We start from the raw sequence: 27,227 nt of genomic DNA, 5'->3' as shown, positions 1-27,227 counted from the left end.
TTATTTATTATTATAAATTATAATTATTATTATTAAATGTTTATAATATTATTGTAACAATATTTTTACCTTTTTTTTTCATAATGGCTATAAATTGTTGAAATACTAAATCAAAATACTTTTTTTTATTTTCATTTTTCTTTTTCCCTAAATATCTATAAAATAAAAAAAAAAATGGCAATTTTTCGTGACCAGAACAAGTTTCCATTTTTCCCGCACTGTTTCACAACATATTTCATACAATTCGTCATGAATATTTTGTACCAAACCAGGCCGATTTAAAAATGTTTCGCACATTCTACATTTGCCTCACACACAAATAATGTTCCTGCCATCATTTATTACTTTTTTTTCTTCATTATTCTTTTTGCTTTATATTATTTTTCTCTTCTTTTTTCATTAAATTTGCAATTAATAATAATAATAATAATTCATGCCTTGCATTTTTTATTTTTCACTAATGTTAAATTTTTTTTTTTTTCCCTCAATGATACTCAACATTTTTTTTATTATTATCATTTTTCTTTTTATCTGTTTTAATCTATCTAAAAAATTCAAGCAATAATTACAATATATCTTATAAACTAGGCCATTTTTTTTTAATTTAAATTATTTAATATTTTTTTATGAAAAGTGCACTTGACGGTGTTGATAAGCACCAAAATTGAAAAAAAAAATGAAAATATTTCTACAACCTTGGCTGACATTGTTGGTTTTTTAAATTGCTAAAATTCAATGATCAATGTCATCCAGACAAAAAGAAAAATATTAAATAATTTTAACAGATCTTGATTATAATTATTATATAAAATATTTTATATTCTTAGTTATATCAATCACCGAGTTGAAGCGTAGATAAAAACTACTAATTATTTATTTAAGGCAAACGAAGATATTTTTATCTTCAAATTTATCGAAAAAAAAAAATAATAAAAATCATTATTTAATAAAAAAAAAGAAATCTAATAATATACAATTATTGATTTAATCATTACCAATATTTGTAGATATAAAAATAATAATTATTTAAAATTAAAACGTTTGTTAATAATTTTTTTCTTTATCTTAAATTAATTTTAAATAATATTAATTTGTTAACATGATTAGATTCATCAATTTTCATTGATTTAAAATTAAAAATATTTTTTTGACTATTGGTTTATTTAAAAAACAAAAATTTATTAATTTAAAAAAAAAAAAAAATATTATTTACGCGATATTATATTTTAAAATACGGTAAGGCATAATGTTTACATAATTTTTTTTTTTTTTTTTTTCATTATCAAGCATCTCTACTATCTATATGCATTAAAATTAATATTATTATTATTTTTTTATATACAATTTATTGTTTTAATTTTAATTTAAAAAAAAAAAAATTTTTTTTTTTTATTTTTCATTTTTAAACGGATTTATATGAGTGTATTGCAAAATTTTGTAAATAATTTTATCAACTGTAATACGGTGTTTAAAAGATGAAAAAAAAAAAATGTCAAATATTTAATATTATAGTCTGGGCTCATTGTTAATGCATGGACTTAAATAAATTAATATTATTGCTTATTTTCCCTCATTGGGTAAAAAAAAAATTTTAATTAATTTATATTCATGATTCGCGTTAAAAAATATGGATATTATTCTCTCAATTATATTTTTAAATAAAAAATGTTCATTATCAATTTAAAAGACGATTTCTATAAACGAAATTTTTTTTTTTTGTTCAGACTTTGAGAGCTTTGAGGTATTGTTAAAAGAATAATAATATGTATTAATAAAATGATAAAATTTAATAAATTTATAATGACGTTGATTGTGATTTGTAAAAGATATTTTTTAAAATATTGATTAAAAAAAGCTATCGCTTGTGTTTGTTGTTGAGGTAATAATATTTAATATAATTAAAATAAAATAATATTAATTAAGATATTTACGACACTTGCGTGAGCCACAGGTACAGGGAATTTTAATATCCTCAAATGGAAATTTATAGTCGTATGTTAATTCTTCTCCTTGAATAATTCTTCTAAGTGCAAATATTAATATATGCTTTTTACCCAAGATGTCGACAACCCTTGAGTAACAATTTGGCTAAAAATTAAAAACAAAAAAGACAATAATATTAATAAAAATAGATAAACAAAGGAAAAGTAAATAATTAATAGTGTGTTTATTTATTACCTCGCAAGAATGATTAATAAATCTTGCTGCATTGCCTTTCATTGTTGCATCAACAACAAGATGATCATCAATTTTAAACATGTAACAGCCAATATGTTTACTGTCATAATACTTTTCACGTTTATCAGTCAATGATGCACGAATAACCTATTGAATAATGATAATAAATATAATTTATATAAATAGTAATAATAATATTTAAATAAATAAATGAGTTACATACTTCACCAGCATATTCAATGACCATTTCACCACATTCAATATCTCTCAAACAAAATAATCCTCTACCATGAATTGGTGAATGATAAACTCCAACAGATTCTTTTGATGTTTCTTTGAGTATTCTAAATCTCATAGCCATTGGTAAATTTGTACTTGCTGCTCTTCTTGTTTCAGTCTCACTTATTGTTACAACATTTGGCTGTTGTCTATGTTTTGATGCAAGCCAACTAAACATATCATGTACTTTACGTTGTTTAAATGGTTCAGCACGTGCAGCACCATGTAATGATTCTTTAAGTATATCATCATCATTATCTGGAGTTGTTGGTGGTGCTAAATTATGATATTTTGGTTTATATTTTGTGCATCTATTAACACCAGATAATTGTTCAACAAGATAAATTGTTGCATTATTATCAAGACCAATATCTTCAGTCAATGGATTATGTGCTAGTGGAGGAAGATTATGACACTTTCTTGCTTTTTGTACAGCATTAAATACTGTATCCCATACCTCAGCCATTGATGATGCAGTATAAGAAAAACCATCTTGTGATTTAATTTCATATACCAAACTTGATTCATTTTTTTTATTATCAAAATTATTTATATTTAATAATTCTAATGGTTTGTTATTATTATTTGTTTTATCAATGATTCTTGGTTTTTTAACTGCAACAGGTGGTAAACAACCCACATGTTTATTATCTATTAGGTTAGAATTTTTATCATCATTTAATAATATTTTATCATCAAGCTTTTTATTATTTATATTATTTGTTGTTGTTTTTAATGTAAATGTTTTTATTGGTAATAATTTAACTGATGTAATTTGTGGTGTTTGTTTTGATGGTAATATTTCAATACTTTTTTTATTATTTTCCATGTTGATATTATTATTATTTGTATTTGTATTATTATCAATAGTAGAATTAATATTATCTTGGATGATTGATTTAATATTGTGAGTTATTTTGTACGAACCGTCTTGAAGTTGTTTTTGTAGTACAATTTTTAATGATCCATTTTGAGCTGTTTTATCTTTGTCAATGTCAATTTGTAAATTTTCTTTTGATTCTTCAATATTATCTGTATTTATGATTATTTTTTCAATAATATTTTTTGATTTTTTTTCAGTCTCTAATTTTTCACTCAGTGATTCATCATTATTAATGTCAAATAAATTATTTTTTTCAATAGATGTCTCAAGTGATTGTGATGTCAATGACTCGGTAAAATTTTTATCATTAATTATTAATTTTTCATCATTATTTACAATTGTTTTATTTAATTTTTCATCAATTAATTTATCATCGGTATTTTCATTAATTGGACTAGTTAATTTATCTTCAATTATTGAATTTTGTTCATTTGTTGTATGAAAATTTTTAATTTTTATTTCATCATCAATTGTTTTAACAATTTTATCTTGTATTATTATTTCTGGACTTAATAATTTTTTATCAATTTTAATTAATGTTTCTTCAATGTTAATGTCATTTTTTTGTAAAGGTTTTACTTCATGTTTTGGTATATGAACAGCTTGCATAGGTAATACCCTGTTCATTGGTCGAGTCATTGGTGGATTTGTAAAATTTTTATTTTGTCCATCACTCGTTGGATTATTAATTGGATTGCTACTTGGATTATTATTTAAATTTGAATATCCATTTGTAAAAATATTATTATGTGAATTGTTAATTAAATGATTGACTGTTGTTGAATTATTTGATATTGGAATAATGTCATTGTGGCTAATGCAATGTCTTGATAATGGTGGAATTTTTGAGGATAAACTAGACTTAATCATACTAGTATTTTCTGATACATGTTTTGAATCAAGATAAGGTCTTGTATTGACAATATGATCTGTTGGATAAGTTGATGATTCTGTTATTTTCCATTGTGGATGATTTGTTTGTGATAATGTATGTGATATTGGACTTGGACGTACAGCAACTCTTGGAATATTTGATATTGTTGGTTGAATTGTTTTTGATGATGGTAATATTGTTGTTTGTTGTGTAGATCTAATTGGTTCAATAGTTGGTGCTGTATTGCAAGCTTGTCTGACAAATGTTATTTGATCATTTGTTGGTTGTATATTTGTTGTTGTTGTTGTTATTGGCATATTAATACTTGATGATATTTGTTGATCACGTGATGATGGTTGATTAACAACAACATATCCACTGGGAATTATATTTTGTACTGGTGTAACACTTGGTGATATATTTTGTCCATTGGAAAGTGTTTGTACTCTTGTTCCACTATTACCACAACCACCACCACCACCACCATTAGATACTGATACATTTGGCATTGTTTGAATATCAACAATTGGATCAACAATATGTTTTGATGCTTGAAATACTTGAGTTGTTGTTTGATAACTACTTGCCAATACTTGTTGTGGTAATGCACCTGTCATAAATTGACTTGATGACATAATAGTATTACTGACAATTGTCTCAAGACCATAATACATTGGTTGATTTGAAACAAACATACTACCAGTTGAATCAGTAAACATTTCTATTGTTGGCGTTGAACTTAATACAAGTTGTTCTGAAGCAATAACACCACATTGAATTGCACTTGGTTGTTGTTGAATAATTGTACCTAAAACTGTTGATTGTGGCTGAGTTATTTGTACACCTGGCAATACAGATATTCCACCATTTGGAAGTGTCAATATATTATCAGTACCAGTTTGTATATAAGCTGCACCTGGTACTAATTGATTTGTTGTTATATATTGTGGCTCATAGCCTGTTTCTTGTCCGCCAATTGTCGTAATATATTGAACATTTGGATTTGTTTGTTGTTGAAATGCATCAACATATGCTGACATAATACCATTTGGTTGTACTTGTTGAAGAATAACTGTTGGAGTTGTTTGTCTTGTTGTTTGATGTATTTGTGGTATTTGTTGTATTTGAAGTTGTACTGGTGTTGTATTTTGTATTGTTTGATATCGTAAAGGTGCAATTTGATGTTGCTGTTGTTGTAGATTTTGTTGTTGTATATGTACTTGTTGTTGTTGCTGTTGTTGTTGTTGATGATGATGATATTGATCTATTGAATTTCTTGTATATTGAGGCTTTATAATTTTAGGCCTTTGTTTTGATATTCTTGCAACTGATGGTGATGATACTTTTGTTTTTGAAATTTTCATAATTTGATTTGTATTAATATGATTTTCTTCAATACCACAAGTATTATTAATTGATAAATTTAAATTATTATTATTAATATTATTATTATTATTATTATTACTACTATTATTATTAATACCTGATGATGGTAAATTACAATTATTATTTATTATTGTATCATTAATATCATTTATTTGTACACGATTGTCTGATGATGACGATGATGATGATGAAGATAATACTGATTGATTTGGCAAGGTTGTCATGGTCCTTGTGTACTGTGTTTGTACAATCATGTCATTTGATGTTAATACTGTTTGTTGTAGTGTTTCAACAGTTGAATGTCCATGTATTTGTGGTCCAACTAATGTTGCCTGTCCAATTGTTGTTTCAATTGGTATTGATGAATGATGTGGTGATGGTAATGATGCTTCTAATGGTGAATTAATTGATAAATTTGTTGTATAATCAGATGACATTGTTTGTCCTTGTGATGGTGACATAAATATTAATTGTGATGATGTTAATAATGATGAATCAATTGTTTCTGAATCACTATCACTTGTTGTAACAATATCACAATTACCAAGATGACGATTATAGCTGTCATGTGTTCTATATGTACACTGACAACGTTTACATGTTACTGGACCATTTTCCATTATATTTGATATTTGTATACTTGTCATATCTTGAATTATTTGATGATTATGATTATTATTATTGATATTAGTGTTATTAAATTTTGGATTTTCATCATCACTTGATATATCATCAGCACCATCAAGCTGTGGTATTTTAAAATTATTATTATTATGATTTTTAATTATTTTTTTATATGTAAATAAATTGTCATCATTAATACCATCAATTTGTGGTATTCTATCTTGTATATTGTATTCTGGTGAACTACATTCATTTGCACTATTTGTATCAGCTGATCCATCAACTTGTAGTATTCTTGGTTGTGATCTTGTATGCCAAACAAGTCGTTTATGATCTTGTCTATGATTATTATCTGTATTGTTTATTAAATTTGATGTATTACCACGACCCATTGCAACCATAATACTTTCTGGTATTTTAAGCTCATGAAATAAAGATGATTTTTCATTTTGACAATCAATTATTGATACTGGTGCTGATCTTGGTAGTTTTCTTCTTTTCATTGTTGGTCCATATGTACCATCAACTTTACAACTCCAAGTTAAACTACATGAACGTTGATGATGTCTTTGCTGATTATTACTATTATTATTACCAATTATTTCTGATTTTGATCGTTTTAATTCACGACCACCAATAACACCACCACTACCGCCACCAACATCAACATCACAATTATTAATATTTTGATTTTTTGAATTAATAATATCATCAACAAAATTTTGTACATTTCCTTTTGTATCAAGATGAAGCCATAAATCATTTTGTGATGTTAATTCAGATATTGTTGGATCAACAATAATTTTATTTGATTTATTGGTATCTAATGAATCATTTTCTGTTATTGATACATCATCTTTTAATAAATCATTACCAAATACACTATCACGTTTTAAATCCATAACTAAAAAATCTTCATATGACATTTTTTGAAATATATCTTGCATTGAAATACCATCAAGAATATCATGTGGTAAATCTTCAAATATAACATCAGTTATATCTGGTGGTAAAAGATCAGTATTATTTTGTTCAGCAAGATTTTCATCAATTTCTTTATTATAAACAGAATCAATTATTGAATCAAGTGTTTGTTTTACAATAATCATTTCATTTTTTTCATTTTTAATTTGTTCATAGTGATCAATTGTAACGTTATTTTCATTTCTAATTATTGTTTCTTCAGTTGTACATGTTTGTACATAAATTTTAATATAATATCGTACAATTTTTAATGGATCAATTGTTGACCAGTATAATCTTGAACATTTATAATTTATTGGTAATATTTTATCATTATTTATTGATGAAAATTCTGGTATAATTGTACCTAAAAAATCAATAGTCAATGATCCAATCATAACTTTAACTTTATCTGGTTCAATTAATTTTTTTTTCTTTTTATCAAGTTCAACATAAACAAGTCTTCGTAAATCAAAATTATCATAATTTTGTGTTGTTGATGTTTTATTATTATCATCATCATCATCATTATCACCTTCATTATTATTAGTATTATTATTATGTATTGTACATAAAATTGTTTTATCATTATTAAAACCAAGTTTTATATTTATTGCACAAGGAAAATGATAAGTACTTATACAATTTTTAGCACAACAACCAACACTTGCACCTTTTTTACCACATTCAGAACATCTTATAAGACGTCCACGTGATATTGCACTTTGTACATTTTGTAATGAACCATCAATTTCTTCAAATACTTCATTTGACCAAAGTGCACAATTTGAATGTATCCAATCATTATAACCACAATATAATAATCTACCTTCTTTTTTTTCTAAACCATCACCAATTCCTTTACATAGTACACAATATCTTGTATCATTCATTGCAATATTTGTTGAATAAATATTTCCAGTTTTAGCAGCAATTGCTTTTGGTGCTTTTAATACTTCTTCTTTCCATATTTCAATAATTGAACAATTCAATTTTGATATTGGTGAATTTGGATTTGATTTTGATGAATTTTTTGTTGGTGTTGTTATCTCACAATTGCTATTTATATTATTTTTAGTTTTATCAAACCATGGAAATATATCTTGTAAATTTTTATAATATGATTGTATTAATTCTTCTGATTCAGCTTGTTTAATAACATTTTCCATATCATAATTAAATTGTAAAACACTTTTATATTCATTATCATTAACTTTTTTTTTAATTGACATTAATGTTGATGATGGTTTTGTTATTATTTGTATATCTGAACATTGACATTCATAATTATTATTATCAATATTATCTGTTGTTAATGTATCTTGATTACATTTTGTTGGTATACAATTTTTAACTCTAACAGAACATTCTTTTAAATGATATTTTTTTTTTAATCTTCTTAATCCTCTTCTTGGATAATCACTAACTGGTTCATCATCAATTTCAAAATCAAATCTACTTAATGGATCAATTTTATTATTATCATCAACACCATCAACATCACCATCATCAGGATCAATCATCATTAATTTTTTATTTGTATTATTTAAATCATTAAATTCTTTATCAATAAATTCTTCTGATTCATCAAGTCTTCTTGCACAAATTAATGATGAAGATGACAAAGATGATGAAGAAGAATAAGACGAAGATGATGATGATGATGACGATGAAGATGAAGATGATGATAAAAATAATGTTTTACATTGACATTCTTTTCTTGGACTCCAGTTTAATGCAACAGACATTTTACGATTTTTACTTAAAGCTTTAATAACAGCAATAAAACCATTTTTAAGTTCATTTTCAATGGCATTACGCCAAATTGATTCTGAATTTGGTGAACATTGACTACATGTAAATTCAATTGAATCTGGTAAATAACTTAATATTTGATAATACTCATCAGATAGAGATTCACAATGTGCATGTACCCAACATGAACATTCACTACATTCCATCATTTTAGTATAATAATCATTTTCATTATAACAACGTTGACACAATGGACAATAATTACCACGTTGACGTAATTTAAAACACATTAAACACAATGGTAAATTACCAACATAAACATGAACACCTTCACTACCACAACTTTTACATTTAACACAATTTTGACAAATATATGGTCTATCAGGACTATATAATCTTGCATTAACACCAGATTTTGATAAACAAGAATGATGAAATGATTGACGACAACGTATACATGATAATTTTGTACCAACTCGTAAATTACATATTTGACATATTGTACATCGTGGACATGACCAGTTTGGTTGAGCACATGCATTCCATTCACTTGGTTCAAGACAAAACGCATGGTATGGCTCAACACAACATTGACAATGAATAAGCTGTAAATTAATTAAATATTGATATTATTTATATATTTATTTGGGTTATTATATTGTTAATTATATTTATAAACTTACTGGTTCTTTTCCTGCACTTCCACAAAGATAACAAATTGCTGGTATATTAAAAGGATCTGAAGCAACAAGAGCAAAACCTTTTGCTCCAACTTCAACTGGATCATATTGTTCCCAAAAATCAATTGATATTCTATGAATTTCATTGATCATTTGTTTTGACAATCCTCTCATCTAAAATTAATAATAAAAATATATAAAAGTTTGTTAAATTTAAATCTAATGTAATATTATCATGACGTATATTTACCAATTGATTATTAGATGATAAAATATTATTTTGTATTTTATTTCTTTTTAAATATGACGGTTGTTGTTGTTGTTGCTGTTGTTGTTGTACAACATTTGAATTATTATTATTGCATATAGAATTATCAGTAGTATTTATTTTTTGAACATCTTTTTCATTTTGTATAATTATTTTATCATTTTTATCCTGTTTTTCAACATCTTTTTTAATTTTAACACAATTTTTCGGCGTATTATCTGTATCATCTTTAACATCACTTGTTGGAAATGTTGCAATTGGTTGTCCCAAAGCAACACTTGCACTTCGACATACATGTTTAACTCTTGGTCCTTTTAAATCGACTCTTTGTCGTAATATTTGTGATGTTTGATTACTAACACTGGAAGCTGGTATTGTAATTGGTATTGAAGAAGTTGTCGTCGCTGTTGTTGTTGTCGTTGCTGTTGTTGTTGCTGCTATTGTTGTGACTGATATTAATGACTGCATTGATAATGGAATCAATGGATTTTTAATTTTTTTTCTCATTTTACTCCAATTATCTTTTTTTCTTTTATTACATAATAATGAAAATGTCGATGATTGATCAGTTTTATTTATAGATGATGATAATAAACTTTCAGTATTATTATTATTATTTTGACATTGAAATTTATTACCAATTCTAATGTCACTCCAACTCATTGCAGATTTGAATAAATTAGTTTCCATACTTTCATCAGCTGGCCAATTAATTTGTGATCCAATACTTTTTTGGTAAATAATATTATCACTGTCATCATTATGATCTCTCATTGATGGTGGTAATAATTGATTTAAACCTGTTTTTAATGTTAATGGTATATTGTAACATTTTAAACACATTTTCAACCAACATGCAAGACATCTTGTTTTATAAACACATCTCATAAGATTCCATTGTTGACTTCTAACAATTGGTGGTACTAAACACATTCCATCACCTTTATTACATTGTAAAATTTTATTATTATCATCATCATCAGTATTAGTATTATTTGTTTTAACATTTGCTTGACGTTTTATCATTTTACTTATAAATTTTCTACATGATTCACAGCTATGTACACCAAATTTACGTGCTTGTTTGACAAATCTATAAAAACGTACAGCACCACAAACACCACATTTAACTGTACCAGTTGAATTTATATTTGTTGGTGTTGTTGTTGTATTTTGTGGATTTATCATTGAAAATGGTCCTTCAGTACCAACAGTATCATTTTTTTTATCATCTAATTTTAAACGAGCTTTTCTTAATATTACTTTGCCACCATCAAGTTTCATACCAGTCCATTCTGATTGTTCTTCATCACTTTTATCATTACCACTATCAGTATCATCATTCTCATTATCTGATTGTGAATTATTTGATGATATATCCAAACGTTGATTATCATTATTTTCATTATTCTGATTATTTATTTTATCACATTTTTTTAAATCATTTAATTCAATAATTTTAGTACGAATTAATTCATTTGATGTTTCTGATCTTGTTTGATATTTGGAAGACTCAATTACTTGAATATTTGATTCTGGAAGAATTCCCAATGATACTTGTTGTTTTATTACATCAATTGTATCAATTTTATTACCAGATAATTTTAATTTATTTTTTTCATTATTTGTAATTTTTTTAATATTTGAATTTAATTCTTTGGATTTTTTAATATTTTTTATAATTTTTTTAGATTTATTTTTTACATCTCTTATATTAATATTTTTACAAATTGATGTAACATTATTTTGTTGTTGTATTATTGTTTTTACTTTTTTAGATGATGATGATGTTGTTGTATCAGTACGTATTTCATTATCAAGACTAGATGTTGTTTCTAATTCTTCAATAAAACGTTTATTTGGTTTAATAACTCTTGAAGAATGTGCACTACGTATTGGTAGTACAAATTTTCTGATTGTATTTGTTTTATCACCAATTGTATTATTATTACCATTACGACTATTTGTATTGATATTTATTTTAGCTCTTCTTAATAAACGTTTTGCTGTATTATTACGCAACTGTCTAGTTCTTTGATTTCTATTTAATATATTATTAACTGATTTTAGTACGTTCGATTGTTGCGTTTTACTACCATTTTTTTTTCTTTCAACTGGTTTATTATCTTCATCCTCGTTATCCTCATCGTCATCATCATCATCATCTTCTTCGTCTTCATCCTCCTCATCATCATCACCTTCATTTTCACAATTTTTCGTTGCATCTTTTTTGACAATCTCATCTGTATTTGATACATTGACAATTGTATTTTTATCAGCTCCAATATTTTCTCTACTATCATTGTCATTTGTATTGATGTTAGCACTTGGCTGATCATTTTTTTGATTTTTAATATATGATGCAGATAGTTTTGCTTCTTTACTGCTAAAACCATGAAATGGAGAATTTGTCTAAAAACAAACAAAAAAACAATAATTACAATTAATTACAATATATATATTTATTTTTAAAAAATAAATAAAAAAAATGAGTCATTATTTGAGATAAATATTTTTCAAAACAATACCAATTGTCAGTGTCAAAATAATAACATAGGTTATGTTTATCATTGTCAAATAATGACAACAAAAAAAAAAACAACAACAACACATTATTACTGTTGTTATTTTGAATTAAAATTTACATTAAATTGAGTGTAACATATATTCATGTAATTTATTATTAAAACATGTTGCGAATTTGTATATAGTTTATGTTGGCATAAATGCCTTTCGCCATGATTCGTTGTGGTCCCCCTTTTTTAACTGGGGGGGTCAATCTACACTTTGTAACCTTCATATTGAATATATTTTAATATTAAAAAAATACACAAAAAAAAAAAAAAAAATTGTATATTCACTATGGCTTTCACTTGTAAATTAATGGCTTTTTTATTTGCACAATTTTATTTCTTATTCAATGAATTAAAATAAGCAAAATTTAAATACTAATAATTACCTTGTCATTATTGCAAGATGCATTATTAAAGAGAGAAAGTCCATTTGATAATTTTTCAATAAGAATAACAGAGTCCTTTTGTAAATTAATATCTGCTCCACCAAGTACTTTAATCCTTTTTCTCGTAACTGTTTTCGGCGGTTTGCCGGGAAATTTAGACCTTCCCATATTTTTTTATAATTAAATCCCAGGGAAGGATTTCAATTTAATTATTATATTTCAATTTCAATTTCCATGATTTTTTTTTTTATTTATTTTTGAGTATATTAATTATGTATTTATCCTTTCAATCATCTCCATCAAAATTGTACGCACAACTGCCATTTACAAACACACTACTATTATTATTATTATTAAAACACTGGTTTATTATTATTTTTTTTTTTAATATTAATAAATCGAAACTTAAAGTCGCCCACTTCACAACGTATAAAAAATAAAATTAAAAAAAAATATAAATAATAATAATATGCAAATAATATATTTATTAAAAAAACTTAAAATCACAACTCACTCACAATGTTTAGTTGCCAAAATAAAATATATATATGTATATCATGAAATTATGTTAAAAAAATGATTAAAAAAATTTAAAAAAAAAACACAAATTAGTTAATAAGATTAGCAGCCATTTACTACATTGTACACATAGTATATAAATATTTAAAAAAAAAACATTGATAATTGATTAAAATACACACAACATTTACGAAGAATTATAATTTTTTTTTTTTTAATATTCAACAAGAAGCACTGAGTTACATGGACACATACATACATATATATAAATTTGTGTATTTCGATTGCATTTAATACACATACATGACAAATATAAAAAAAAATGAATATAAACTTTAATTTTTATGAGAGAGAAAATACATGTATCTACTCTCCATTATCATCATACTATACTGTAATGTACACAATAATTATTATTGTTATAATTCACTATTAATATACACATGTAATATTGTATATTAAATGTGTGTAATTGTGTATGTATGACAAGCATTCTTCATCGCGTCATTCTTTTCTCGTACGATCATTCGGATATATTCGCGAATTTTCTCTCTCCCCCTTTCGTTTAGCTCCTGTCGCCGCCGCGGTGTTTTTTTTTTTTTTTTTATCATTTTTTTATTTATTTGCAAATAATTATAATAATTGTGTAATAATGGCGGCGAAAAATTTAGACACACACACGCAGAGACACATATGTAATAATATAATGAAAATTGATGTTAAAATTTTGGAGTAAATTGATGTGTATTTAATTTTTTTTAAGGAAATTATTTGTTTTTTATTGATTATTGTATTTATTAATAGCTTGGATAATTTATATATTGTGTAAATTTAATAAATAAATACAAATTTAATTACATTTAATTATTTAAATAATAAATAGACAAAATGGCGCTGATGTTTGTTGAAACAGCGCTATCTTGTTGTTGAAAATAATAACAAAATTGTAAATAAAGCAATGCTGTGTTTGTTTATTTATAATTAAAAAATAATAAATTAGTATATAAATATTGTTTAGACATTTGTATTATTCAATTTGATAATAAGAATAATAATGGAATTATCAACAAGTGATGAGAGTGAAAACCAACAACAATTTAATCATGATGATTTAGTTAAATTAACAAAAGATGCAATTGAAAAAATAATTGAAAGTGATCCATTGTTTAGTGGTTTACATGGTGAAGCAACAATTGATGAAATTAAAGCACAAACAGCTGTTGCACAAGGACAAGCAATAACACTATATTTAAATCGTGGTAAATTATCAAAATTATCAATTGTCGTTGCTCCAAATAATACAACAATAAATGATTTAAAAAAATCAATAAAACGTCAAACAAATTTATCATTAATAAGAAAAAATATTATTAAAAAAATAAGTTGGAAAAGTGTATGGAAAAAATATGATTTATGTTTTGATGATGTTGTGCTTGATGATGACAATGAAAATATTAAAACTTATGGTATTTCAAATAGAACAGAATTACATTATAAAAAAAAAATTTATAAAAAATAATAGCTTGTATAATATTAATTATTAATTATTAATAAATTTTATTCTAATAAATTTAACATGTTTTATTAATTATTGCTTTTCTTGAGCTTTATCGACTGTTGGTTTTTTGACTGTGATATTAAGATCAGGTCTTGAATCTTCAAGAAGCAACACAGTCAATTCAAATGAAGCTGTATGTTTATGATCAGTTATAATGAGATTTTTTAAATTTAAATTTCTGTATAAACCTTCTAAGCCTCGTTCAGTAACTTTTTCACAATCAGAAACATCTAAATGATGAATATTTGGACAAATTGCAAGTATTCTTTCTAAACACCAGTCATCAAAATTTGGATTACCACTGAATGAAACAATTTTAAGTCTATTTAGATCTTTAAAATTATCCAAAGCATCATAGTATAATGGAATTCCACTTGCATCAACTTCTTCAACCAACCACAATGGATCATATGTAGATGGTAATTGATCAAAATCTTTAGGCTCAATAAATTTAGTGAGTCCTTTACGTCTGATACGACCACCTCTGTGACAAATATAATGTGTTATTGCTAAATCTTTACCAAGTGTTGCTTGTCTTTCAGCAATATAACGTTGACTCCATTTGACATATTCAGTTTGTTGATCACGATACCATTTAGAAAATTCAGTTGGTTTTGTTGGCATTGTTTTTGCATAAAGTTGATTATCAAATGATTCAGAAAAATCAAGCATTGATGCCAATGGATCATATTCTTTTGGTGGTTCTTTTCGCCATTTTTTTAACTCACGTTTAGCTTTTTCTTTATCATTTTCAACATCTTTTTTAAATCTATTTAAATCAGGTGGCATATATGAATATCCACGAATTTTTAAATGACATTTCGATGATGATTGTACTATTGATGATATTGATTTACAAATAAACATTTTTTTTTGTTGGTTATATGTTAGGGCATATTATGACAGCAACAACAACTTCTTGTTTGTTATTTTATTTCAATTATTATTGTAGTTATCCAATGAATTGCTAGAATTTGTTGAACAATTTATAAAAATTCATTATTTCATCATTAACAATAATTATATAAATGTTGATATTACCTTTTTTTGTTCTTTTTTTTTTTTCAATCAAAATATTTTTGTTAAATTGGTGTCTTGAAAATAACTGGTAGATGTCACTAGCTACAAATGGAGAGAGAGGAGAGAGAGAAAGAGGAGAGAATTTTTTTTTTCTTCTGTTTCCATAAAAGTTGTTTATTCATTTAACATTCTGTCAATTTTTTTAGTTAACTTTACAACAAAATTAATAAAATAAAACTAAATAATTAAATGATAATAATTTAGCAGTAGTTTTACTACAATTTACGTGAAAAACATATTTGACATATGTCATCATATGTCATAGACTTGTCGTCATTTCTTTTTTCATTGGCTTATTATACAGTACATAAATTAATAATATTTATTGAAGAAAAATAACAGTTGTTATTAATATTTATATTGCTGTCATAATCAAAGACACAATTACACTTGACTGATAAAGTTTATAAGAAAATTAAAAATTAATCGAAACGATGGAGGATATGCAAGATGAGGTATGTAAATAAATCTAAATACAATAAACAATTAATAAAATATATAACAAATATTGATAATATTGTTTACATTTTAATTTTTAGACCCAATTTGTTGTTGATGATGTTAGTAAAATAATAAAAGAAGCAATTGAAATGTCAATTGGTGGTGATGCCTATCAACATACCAAAGTTAGTCAATGGATTTCAAATGTTGTTGAAACTTGTTTAGCTAATTTAACTAAACTTCAAAAACCATACAAATATATTGGTTGGTATATGCAAATATTTAATAATAAATTAGTTTATGGTATTAATATATTTAACTGTTTTTTTTTCTTTTAGTTACATGTACAATTATGCAAAAAAATGGTGCTGGTTTACATACAGCAAGTTCATGTTTTTGGGATAATACAACTGATGGAAGTTGTACTGTTCGTTGGGAAAATAAAACAATGTATTGTATAGTATCTGTTTTTGGTCTGGCAACATAAAATATATTCAGGCTAATATATCTAGTCGGCTAAAGTTATTAATTAATAATTGATTTTCTATTTTTTATTCACAAAAATACGTAATTTTCTTTTTTTTCATTAACAATATTAATTTTTTTTTTGTTTTCTTTTATTTCCTTTCAATAATCAAAATATGCTAATAATATGTTTAATTTTATTTCTTAGTTATCACATAATATCATATAATAATTTTGATAATGAAAAATAATAAATTTGTCATATGAGACACTAAAATTTTGACATTATTTTTTATTTATTTAATTTTTTTTTCTGAAAAGTTAAAAATTTCTGATTTTTTAATTATTAAAAAAAGTGTTATTTATTATTTTTAAAATTAATAATTTTCAACTAATTAATCTATTGAATCGATCCCTCGAAAATTAAATAATCGATATATCGAGGGCGTCAGTCAGAGAGAGAGAGCGAAAAAAAAAATAAGACTGGCTACAGTGAGCTACAGCAGGCCACAAGAAGACTAGAGAGTAGAGACCAATAAATTAGGTCTCTAGCAGTCTCTAGTCTTCTTGATTGGCCAAAATTACTTGCGCGCAGATATAATTAAGATAAAAACAAATATAAAAAAACTAAAACGTGGTTATTACTTATTATTGGTAGTGGATATCAAATTTTAATTTTATCAAATATGAATCAGCTCAAACGATTGCGTAAATCAGGGTCGAAAAAAAGCTTGGTAAAAAAATATAACGTTCCAAGTCAAATTATAACACGTTCCTTGAGCAAAAAAAATAATAAGGTTAGTTAAAAAAAATGTAGGTCGCTGGAGAAGTCTGTATCCTATGCTTGTAGATTGCATATTAAATATATTTAATTATTCTTTTTATAGATATACACTCACCATGATGATGATAATAATTTAAACGCCAAAGATATAACGATAATTGAGCGTGTTAATGATGATTGCCTGACTGAAATATTCATGCATGTACCAGCATGTGAAAGACCAAAAATTGCATTGGGTATAATAATAAATTATTTTATTTAAAAAATTATTATTTATAAATACTATAGTACTGACGAATAATTTTTTTTTTTTAGTATGCAAAAAATGGAAAAGAGTCCTTGATTATTCTTGGTTTAATGTCAAAAAACTTGAACTAACACATTGGGAATATGACGAGAATCCACATTTTTTAGAGAGAAATTATCCAAGAATCAATGGACAATTCAAGTTTTTGAAATCACTGCTTTATAAATGTGGTCGTTATTTAAGAGAATTAGACTTGTCAGTCTATACTCGTTGTAACATATTGCCAGTTATTAATGAATATTGTCCAAATCTCATAAAACTTCGAATAAGAATCGGTGATATTGATGATGCAATATTGGATAATGCATTTTCACATCTTTCTAAACTGAAAGTATTGAAAATCATATTTCATGGTTGTTTTGATGATGAACATCGTAAAGTCCCTACAACTTTAATTAATTCATTGTTAAACGTTGCTGATACATTGACGGATCTCAATATTGCAAATTGGGCTGCAGCCTTATGTAAAAAAGCTTTTTTTCCAGCAGAAATGACTAGTGTATAAAATTTAAACTTTATGTACCTTATCCTAAATATCATTTTTTTTTTTTTATTTACATAAGTTCTTAACTGAATTATTTCTTTTACAGGTGGTTATTCAACTGAAGGCCTTAAGAAAATTTGGAGCTGATTGTATAGTATCTCCACGAAGTATGCGCGAATATTTGAACAATTCGGAAACAATAAGAAGCACTAGTGACCACAATTGTTACAATAAAATTAAAATGAGTACTACGGAGCTCTTTGAACGTGTTGAAGAATTAGATATTCTTACTTGGGGAATTTCCGATGATTGTATATATAACATTGCTAATGTTATGAAACGATTACACACACTACGTGTATCATGTCCATGGCTAACCGATGCTGGTATCGCTGCATGTTCAAAGATAAATAATTTAAAAAATCTCTATTTAGACGGCTTTAATGATGCTACTGACTCCTCAATTAAATTGCTCAAAAATTTGACACATTTAAAGTTACCATATAGCAATAAAATTACTGATGAATCGGCCATTAAAGTTCTTGAAAATTCACCAGACATGATTGAATATTGCGTCAAAAACACAGGTATAACTTTCAATTTTATTGAAAAAGCAGCAGAAATATCAGAAAGTCGTGACAGAGAATTAACTGTATTTGTTTCACTTGATTCTGATTTATTTAGCACACGAACCGAATACGATTGTTTATCAATTTTTTATGTTAAAAAAAATACAACCAAATAAAAATTATAGATATAATACTAATTATAGTTTTTTTACTTATTATATTATATGTAAATATATTGTAATATATATTATATCATAATAAATATTATATATGTTTATTATATCCTAATAATATAATGTTTAATTTTATTTCTTAGTTATCATATAATAATTTTGATAATGAAAATAATAATAAATTTGTCATATGAAACACTAAAATTTCGACATTATTTTTTATTTATTTAATTTTTTTTGTGAAAAGTTAAAAATCTCTGATTTTTTAATTATTAAAAAAAGTGTTATTTATTATTTTTAAAATTAATAATTTTAAACTAATTAATCTATTGAATCAATACCTCGAAAATTCGACAATCGATCAATCGAAAGTTAGTTGGAAAATTTTTCGAAGAGGGCGTCAATCAGAGAGCGAAAAAAAAAAAAATAAGACGCCATTTTGTTTAATGCTTAACAATGCCAAGTTGGTTCATTATTATTAGTTTATTATTTAAACAATTTGTTTGTAAAAATTATTACGTGTCAGTCGTGTATAAATAATACAATAATTATACGTAATTTAATAAATAATCGTGAATAATATATTTTGTAGGTTAGGTTATTGTTCATGTATCTTGATTGATTATTTTTTACTCCAAAAATAATGATTTATTGTTTATAAAATAATTTTCGGAGTAAATAATTTCTTAATTAACAATTGTAAATAGGTTTTTTTGTAGATTGATTGAATTTATTAATTATTATCGGTTGTTGAAAAATATGTGCACGGTGGATAAAAATGTAATACGAGTGAAAGTCGTTGTTGGTTGTTGGTGATGGTGATTCAGCAACATGTTGGTGATAATGTAGTGTACGACATCTTGCTCCATCTGAGCAGTGTTTAAAGTGAAAAAAAAAAACATTGAATTTGATTGTTTAAAAAGTGAGTAAAGTGTTTAAACAGTATGACATTTAATTGTGATAAAAGTGTCAATGAAAATTCAGCTACAACAGGAGGTAAGTCAATCAAAATTACATATATTTTTTATTGATATTTTATTTATTATGTATACAAATTTATATACCGTCAACTAATTTGACAATAAGATAATTATTTAGTAATTATAAACGACCAAAACCAAAGGCTCTTGATCAATCTCATTGTTTATAAAAATATTAAATTTTAATTTTTTTTTTGTTTTTAACAATTAATATCCTAACATTACGTAATACTTGTCTATTCATTTATAATGATTTTTTGTGAAATATAATTATAAATTAGCTTTCTTTTGGTTATCCTTTTTTTTTTTTTTAAATAATAATAAAAAAATAATATTGATTTGTTTTAAACAATCAATTGTATGATTATAATAATTAATGTTTTTAATTGAGTGATTATTTTAAAACTAACATAGTGTTTAAATATTTAATTAATAACATAATGAATGTTATTTAAAAGCTATGAGCTATCATCAAATGTAAAATCTTGAAACAAGTCATCATCAATTGAATGATCCTCGTCAATAAGTACCATGTTAACAGCTAAATTTTCACCAAATTCATCATCAATATAAATATCTTCAACAGTATTATTTTGTAGTTCAATTGTTTGTTCACTGAGTATTGAATAATTGTTGATTTTTGTTGTTGATGATTCAAAAGTATCTGGAAGTGACATTCTTCTTGTTTGAAGTGTATTTTTATTATTGCAACAAGTTGTACATTTTGTACACATCCTTGGTTTATCATCAAAAACAAAATATGCATAATCTTTGCCACTCTTTTCATCTCTCATTGTTTTGTTCAAATCATCATGATTACAAGTGTCAATATTTTTGTTGTTATTATTTTTATTTGCATTGTACTTTGTACATTTAGCACCAGAACAATTAATTTTTGTTATCAATTGATTGACATCATTAGTGATAGTATAAGTATCACCACTATCATTTTCATGATTATTTAAAATATCTTCAGTATTATTTAATTCATAAAGTTCATCGAAAATTGTTTTTTCATTTGAATAATCATTTGTTTTATTATTTGAATCATTTTTTGATGAATTTAATGTATTTTCATTGACAAGCAAAGTTGCTCTGTCCAATGCATCTTTTAATTTTTCAAATGATGTTTTATTAGTAACATTAATCATTTGTTTATTATTATTTTTAATATATGAACTTTGTGTTTTAATATTATATGTATCGTTACTTGGTGTTGATGATATATTGGTAATTTGATTTGTATCATTACTTGAATTTGTATCAGACATTAAGCCTTTAGGCTTGATTTCTCTCATTTTAGACATGCAAATCAGACGTTCCTTTCTCCACAATGACGCTTCAAAGAAAGCTTGTGCCTCGTTGTTATCTGATACAAGTGTCTCTTTTATTGGTAATAATGAAATATTATTTTTTAATTTTAATATTTTTGTATGACAGTCGTCTTTGTATTTATTAACTTGATGTAATTTTATATTTTCATTATTATTATTATTATTATTAGCAGATGAAATGTGTGAAATATTACCATCATTAAAAAAATTTTTTCTTTTATTTGCTAAAGTTTGTTTGATTATTTTTATGTGCTCACGAGGATCACTTGAATCATCAACTGTATTTAAAATATTAATTTTTTTATTATTATTTTCATTAATTAATGGAGGAGTCATTTCGATAACATCATCAAACATGTTCATTGATGTATCATTATCAGTGTTATTATTAATTGAACAACTATCAAGACTTTTTTTAAAACTTGATGATAAAGTTGAACTTGTTGTTGTTGTACTATCAATTTGTGAATATTCATTTGTTAAATCACTTGAAAATATTGTAGAAAAATCTGACATTGAATGATAATTATTATTAATATTATTTTGTTGTTGATGATGATGAATTAAATTATAAATATATATTAGTGATTTTTGTTGATATTGAATATCTAGTCTTTGAAGGAATTTGTTCATCTTAGGCATGTTGATAGTTCTCTTGGTAGAATCAAGCTGTAAACCAGCTTCTACAATACTAGTTAAAAGTGGTGGATAGTTGTTGTTCATGTCTGTGATGATACCGCATTTCCACTTGGTATATTCCATCTCAACATCAACTTTTTGATCATACTTCATAACGCCTGAAGCAACAGACCAAGGTATACATTTACTTAAAGTACACATTTCCAATATAACTAATGTCAAGCCATAAACATCCGTGCTTGTCGATATTTCCTGTGAATTTTTATTGTATATCTCTGGTGCAAGCCATTTTAATATTTCTGATCGCAAATTATCATCATAATTATTACGTATTTTCGACTGTTGAAAAAGAAAAGAAAAAACTTTATTAATTTAATATAAAACATGTTACATTTATTAGTCACTATCAAGTACCAATTGATGAATTTTCTAACAATTAAATAATCATAAAAATATTATATTTAAAATATTCAAAATAATATAATCTTGTTTATAAAATATTAATCTATGTTTGTAAATTTTTTGAGTAAAATTATTATTAGAGGCAAATCTTTGTGTATGACTACTTTTAAAAACAGGCTGATCGACATTCTTGCGTAATGTATTTCCTGTAGAACATTTACAGAAGCCAGCTTGTAACAGTATGTGTATGTGTACATATAAATATCAACAACCATGTATTTTTTATTTTAACAAATACCACTTGATATATATATAGACACACGCAAACACACATTTGCAATTGATCTATCGCGACTTGTTTACTTACTATAAAGCACACAAAAATACCTATATATATGATAAAAAAAGGTAAAAGTCAATTGATTTGACCAGCTTACCTCGTTCATGTTGATGGCCAATTCCCAGCCACCAAGTTTTATCAAACCATTTGATGCAATGAAGATACTATGTGGACTTACTGCACTATGTATATAACCACGTTCATGTGCATACATTAATCCTGATGATAAATTTTTACCATATTTAATTATTTCTTGTATTGTTATTTTTTTTTTAAACTCTTTGTTATTAATATAATTGTATAGTGTACAATTAATTGACTCAAATATTGGTATTATAATATCATGATTATCTGGTTTTGTTGTTACTCCCATTAACAATAATATATTTGGATGTTGAATGTTTCTAAAAATGAAAAATAATTGATTAATTAATAATGAAAATTGTTGATTAATAAAAGTATTTGTTTTTTTACATACGATAATACTTTGAGATCAGCTTTTATTGCATTTTTATAATCTGGATGATTATATTTTCTAATTGATACATCAGTATTTTTCCATTCAGCATGATGATATTTAATTTTATGATTTTTTGTACCTGGTACTGAATTTAACTCATGTATATCATGTGGATCCATGTGAGGATAATCAAGTATCAATTTTTTATTGTTATCATGATTATTATTGTTGATGTTATTTTTATTATTAAATATAATATCAAATTTTTTAGTCTTGTTTATGTTGACTTTGTCGGATGATGAAGAAGTCAGTTGATGTTGATTATCGTTGGTATTTTCACGTCTACTTATAAATGCTCGCATGACGTTATGATATTCCTCACTGTAAATCAAATAAATAATGTATCAGTTTGTTGGTACATTGATGGAATGAGAGATGATTTATTTAATTTTTTTTTTTTCTTCAATTTAAAAACTAATGTGATGTAAGTGAGCTAACAGGATGGGTGTGAATAATTGTATATCCGATAATGGTGAGTGGAAATTTGTGTTTAGTGAAAAAAAAATAAATTTATCCACTCAATGGATTTTTTTTTTTACTGAATAAATATGTTTTTTTTGAAATGTTTTATCATTCGTGGTCGCAATGGCCTTGTTTATTTTTTTTTTAATATCATTAAGTATGTATCAGTAATATAATTTATTTATAACAATTTTTTTATTTTATTTTTTAATTCAACTTTGACAGGAAAAAAAAATTATTGATTAATGTCATACCTTGGATATTTAAAATGATTATTATTTATTGTTTTTTTTGGCAAATTAATTGTCATTGAAGCAATAAATTTACGATTATTAATTTTACATGATCTTGAAATATTCATGGTTGTGTTGTTTTTGTAAGATGAGTATGATGACATTGATGACGATGTACATCTGTCAGATTCCATAATGACGGTTAGATAATTATTAGCTGTGATAATAACAACATAACACAATTTGACTTGATAATTATTATAATTTTCACTTAATTTTTACATGCCAACTGTCCAAAAAAAAATAAATAATTAGGCTGCCAAATTATCTCTTCCCCCCTGGTGCCTCGTTTTTTTATTATTATTTTTTTTCTTTCTTTTTTTTTTTCTTTGTCTGTTTATTGGCGCGCGGGAATTCACACGCATGCGCGACAATTTCAAATATATTTTTTTTTATTTCCGTCATTTAAAATTTATTTAAAAACTTTTTAACTAGTGACCTATATTTTTTTTTTTTTTTTTTAACTCATAAAATACAAATTACTAAAAACCATTTTGTTGTCGTTTTTTTTTTTTTCTACTATCGTCATCAACTTTCACGTCATCAAATAATTTAGCATTAAATATATATTTAAATAAATATATTAATAATTTACTTTACATAAATTTTAAAATATTAAATTGAATAAAAAAAATAAATACATGTCTAATCGATTGAATAACATAGATCGATAATTTTATTCAATTCAAAAAAAAAAAAAAAAAAATCTACATAAATTAAAAAATTAAAATAATGACTTACTTGTTAAGAATATTTGTTTTAACTGGATAAATACGATCATTTTGATGATGATCATTTTTCATAACGTCCCTGAAAAAAAGTAAAAAATATTTTAAAAAATAATTTTTGTAAACATCTTAATTAACAGTATTAAGAAAAAAAAAAAATAAATAATAAAAAACTCATCAATACCATGCTGTTTCTAATGGCTCAAATGAATATAACTGATAATATCTGTTATTTGTTATTATAATTATTACAAAGAATTACAAAATTCCATGCATAACATTGCTACCATCAAACAGAGAGTCAATTCTTCTTTTGTATATATAATCAGAATATAAAAATATATAAAAAAAAAAAAAATAAATAAATTTAATGTCTGTTTGGTACATTGATGTATTGAGTGTAAATGTATTTAATGTACATATGTATGTGTATTGGTTTATAACAAAAAACAAGCAATAAATATATTTAACAAAAAGTTCGCTGACCGACCAATGAGGATGAGGATGAGGATGACTTGTACAATATGACATGGGTGAGGTCTAAAACACATAGTCCCTCTTGCATTAACTTTTTTTTATATTCATTGATTTCATATTGTATATATGCACTTTAATGATAACTAATAACTACATAAATTTTATTTTTTTATTTTTATTATTCACCAGATTTTTATTGGACACTATATCAATTTATTTCTCAAAACTTTTATGATTTATTTGATTTTATTTTATACGCATTGATAAATGATGTATTTACTTTGTTATATTTATTAAATTGGTTTAACAATTTGTCATGTATATTGTTCATTAAATATTTAAAAGTAAAAAAGATAAATTATCTTTATTTTATTTTATTTTTTATTTGAAAAATTATATATATTTAATAATTATGTAACAATTATTTTATTGTTAAATAAATGAATGATAATTTTGTGAAATATAAAAATATAAAAAAATTTCTATATTTTTTTTTTTGAAATTCTATTGTTTAATATGAGGTAAAAATAAAAAAAAAAAAAAGGCAAATTATAGAACAGGATTCATGAACAAGATATAATTTTTATGTGACAATTGTCAGATCGTTATCATTATCGTAGTTTGTTTTATGTCTAATTTTATTGCTTTCACGAGAATTTTTATGTGTGTGTATTGGTGTTGATATTGTATTTATTTATCATGTATTTATTTCATTTATTTTTTTCGTTTCGATGTACATGCTTTTGTATTAAAACACAAGTGTAGTACATTTTATAAACTCGCAATGGAAAAAAAAAAATATGTTTACACGTTTTAGTACAGTTCATAAATATATATGGTTCATGTAGATTTTTTTATTTCGGCCAGTGACCTTCATCAATACACGAGTAAATAAATTAATTTAAATATATTGTGATAATATAATTTTTAAGTACGAAAATAATATTTTAAATAAGCTATAAAATATATCAATAATTCAATGAATTAATTGATTTGATTTTGTCAACACAAGGTCATAATTTCTTTTTTTTTTTTTCAAATTAAATAAATAACCAACACACGTACACACACTTTTCAATCAACCAAAAATATTTCATAATAATAATTTATTATATATTTAAATTTTATTGAATTAAAATTATATTTTGTTTTTTCAAATAACTATTTAAAAAAAATTTTCCAACATTGATAATAATTCGTGTGTTGATTAAATTTTCAAATAATAAAAACATTTGGATTAATTTTATTTGGCTTCGACCCCTGACATTCCAAGGTTTCAAATAAAAATTTAGAACACACACACAAACACGTACTGATAACAAAAAGAAAATTAAATTTGACAATTAATTACTCACTTTTTTAACCATTTAAACATCTTTGTCATTCCCATGATGATAATTGATGTAATTAATATTTATAATTTAAAAAAAAAAATGATAATAGTTTTATTATTTACACCAACAAAATTGTGATAAAATTTCGACAACGAAAAATAGTCATCACCTTTATTGCAATATATAGCCACTGATGACTGATGTTGTCTGTTTATTATGTTTGGCTATAACCACCTCATTCAACATTCCTATTGTTATTAGCATGTATTTTATTTTTCCCTCTCTTTTAACCACAATTTATTTAAATCAGAACTACTGTCAAATCATTGCTTCTGTTTACCCACACACACATGTATAATATCAATTGTGGAACACTTACCTTTTCCTTTCTCTTTCCGGTCATCACCTGTTTTGTATACAAAATACCTGAACAACATCATGCGGAATTCCCCAGTCATTATATACCACTAAAATAAATGAGAACAAAAA

The 27,227-nt window shown here is 24.6% G+C and overlaps 5 protein-coding genes across 9 annotated transcripts; 2 read left to right on the top strand and 3 right to left on the bottom strand.

The window, feature by feature from the left end:
• Positions 1–633: 633 nt before the first annotated feature.
• On the bottom strand, positions 634–13,943 carry LOC122858024 (histone-lysine N-methyltransferase trithorax). The gene is made up of 6 exons (XM_044160642.1): positions 12,850–13,943; positions 9,873–12,302; positions 9,626–9,796; positions 2,402–9,547; positions 2,179–2,325; positions 634–2,088 (listed from the first exon to the last, which is right to left on the bottom strand). Exons 1-6 carry the CDS (start codon positions 13,015–13,017, stop codon positions 1,915–1,917), a joined length of 10,236 nt encoding a protein of 3,411 aa, XP_044016577.1. The 5' UTR covers positions 13,018–13,943; the 3' UTR covers positions 634–1,914.
• A 299-nt stretch (positions 13,944–14,242) lies between these two features.
• LOC122858023 (U11/U12 small nuclear ribonucleoprotein 25 kDa protein-like) lies at positions 14,243–14,927 on the top strand. The gene has a single exon (XM_044160641.1). It carries the CDS (start codon positions 14,423–14,425, stop codon positions 14,885–14,887), a length of 465 nt encoding a protein of 154 aa, XP_044016576.1. The 5' UTR covers positions 14,243–14,422; the 3' UTR covers positions 14,888–14,927.
• Positions 14,907–16,025, bottom strand: LOC122858022 (distal membrane-arm assembly complex protein 2). Its single transcript, XM_044160640.1, has 2 exons — positions 15,968–16,025; positions 14,907–15,893 (listed from the first exon to the last, which is right to left on the bottom strand). Exon 2 carries the CDS (start codon positions 15,791–15,793, stop codon positions 14,957–14,959), a length of 837 nt encoding a protein of 278 aa, XP_044016575.1. The 5' UTR covers positions 15,794–15,893; positions 15,968–16,025; the 3' UTR covers positions 14,907–14,956.
• Positions 16,026–16,058: 33 nt separating this feature from the next.
• Positions 16,059–19,341, top strand: LOC122858021 (dynein light chain Tctex-type 1). 4 transcript variants are annotated; one of them, XR_006374275.1, is made up of 6 exons: positions 16,059–16,461; positions 16,546–16,711; positions 16,786–17,709; positions 17,800–17,932; positions 18,012–18,502; positions 18,594–19,215. XR_006374275.1 is itself a non-coding variant. In XM_044160637.1 (4 exons), exons 1-4 carry the CDS (start codon positions 17,599–17,601, stop codon positions 19,230–19,232), a joined length of 1,374 nt encoding a protein of 457 aa, XP_044016572.1. In that variant the 5' UTR covers positions 17,255–17,598; the 3' UTR covers positions 19,233–19,341. The 4 variants fall into 4 exon arrangements, 3 of the variants coding, with proteins under 3 accessions (XP_044016574.1, XP_044016572.1, XP_044016573.1); XM_044160637.1 differs by lacking the exons at positions 16,059–16,461; positions 16,546–16,711 and having other exon boundaries at positions 17,255–17,709; positions 18,594–19,341; XM_044160638.1 differs by lacking the exons at positions 16,059–16,461; positions 16,546–16,711 and having other exon boundaries at positions 17,255–17,709; positions 18,012–18,522.
• Positions 19,342–20,229: 888 nt separating this feature from the next.
• Positions 20,230–26,945, bottom strand: LOC122858019 (putative uncharacterized protein DDB_G0282133). 2 transcript variants are annotated; one of them, XM_044160633.1, is made up of 5 exons: positions 26,760–26,945; positions 24,941–25,009; positions 23,403–23,765; positions 23,022–23,328; positions 20,250–22,521 (listed from the first exon to the last, which is right to left on the bottom strand). In XM_044160633.1, exons 1-5 carry the CDS (start codon positions 26,792–26,794, stop codon positions 20,668–20,670), a joined length of 2,628 nt encoding a protein of 875 aa, XP_044016568.1. In that variant the 5' UTR covers positions 26,795–26,945; the 3' UTR covers positions 20,250–20,667. The 2 variants fall into 2 exon arrangements, with proteins under 2 accessions (XP_044016567.1, XP_044016568.1); XM_044160632.1 differs by lacking the exons at positions 24,941–25,009; positions 26,760–26,945 and adding an exon at positions 24,161–24,504 and having other exon boundaries at positions 20,230–22,521.
• Between the last annotated feature and the right edge of the window lie 282 nt (positions 26,946–27,227).

The sequence above is a fragment of the Aphidius gifuensis genome, linkage group LG5 (assembly GCF_014905175.1).
Source record: "Aphidius gifuensis isolate YNYX2018 linkage group LG5, ASM1490517v1, whole genome shotgun sequence".
NCBI classification, from domain to species: domain Eukaryota; kingdom Metazoa; phylum Arthropoda; class Insecta; order Hymenoptera; family Braconidae; genus Aphidius; species Aphidius gifuensis.
This window is presented reverse-complemented; position numbering and strand designations above follow the sequence as displayed.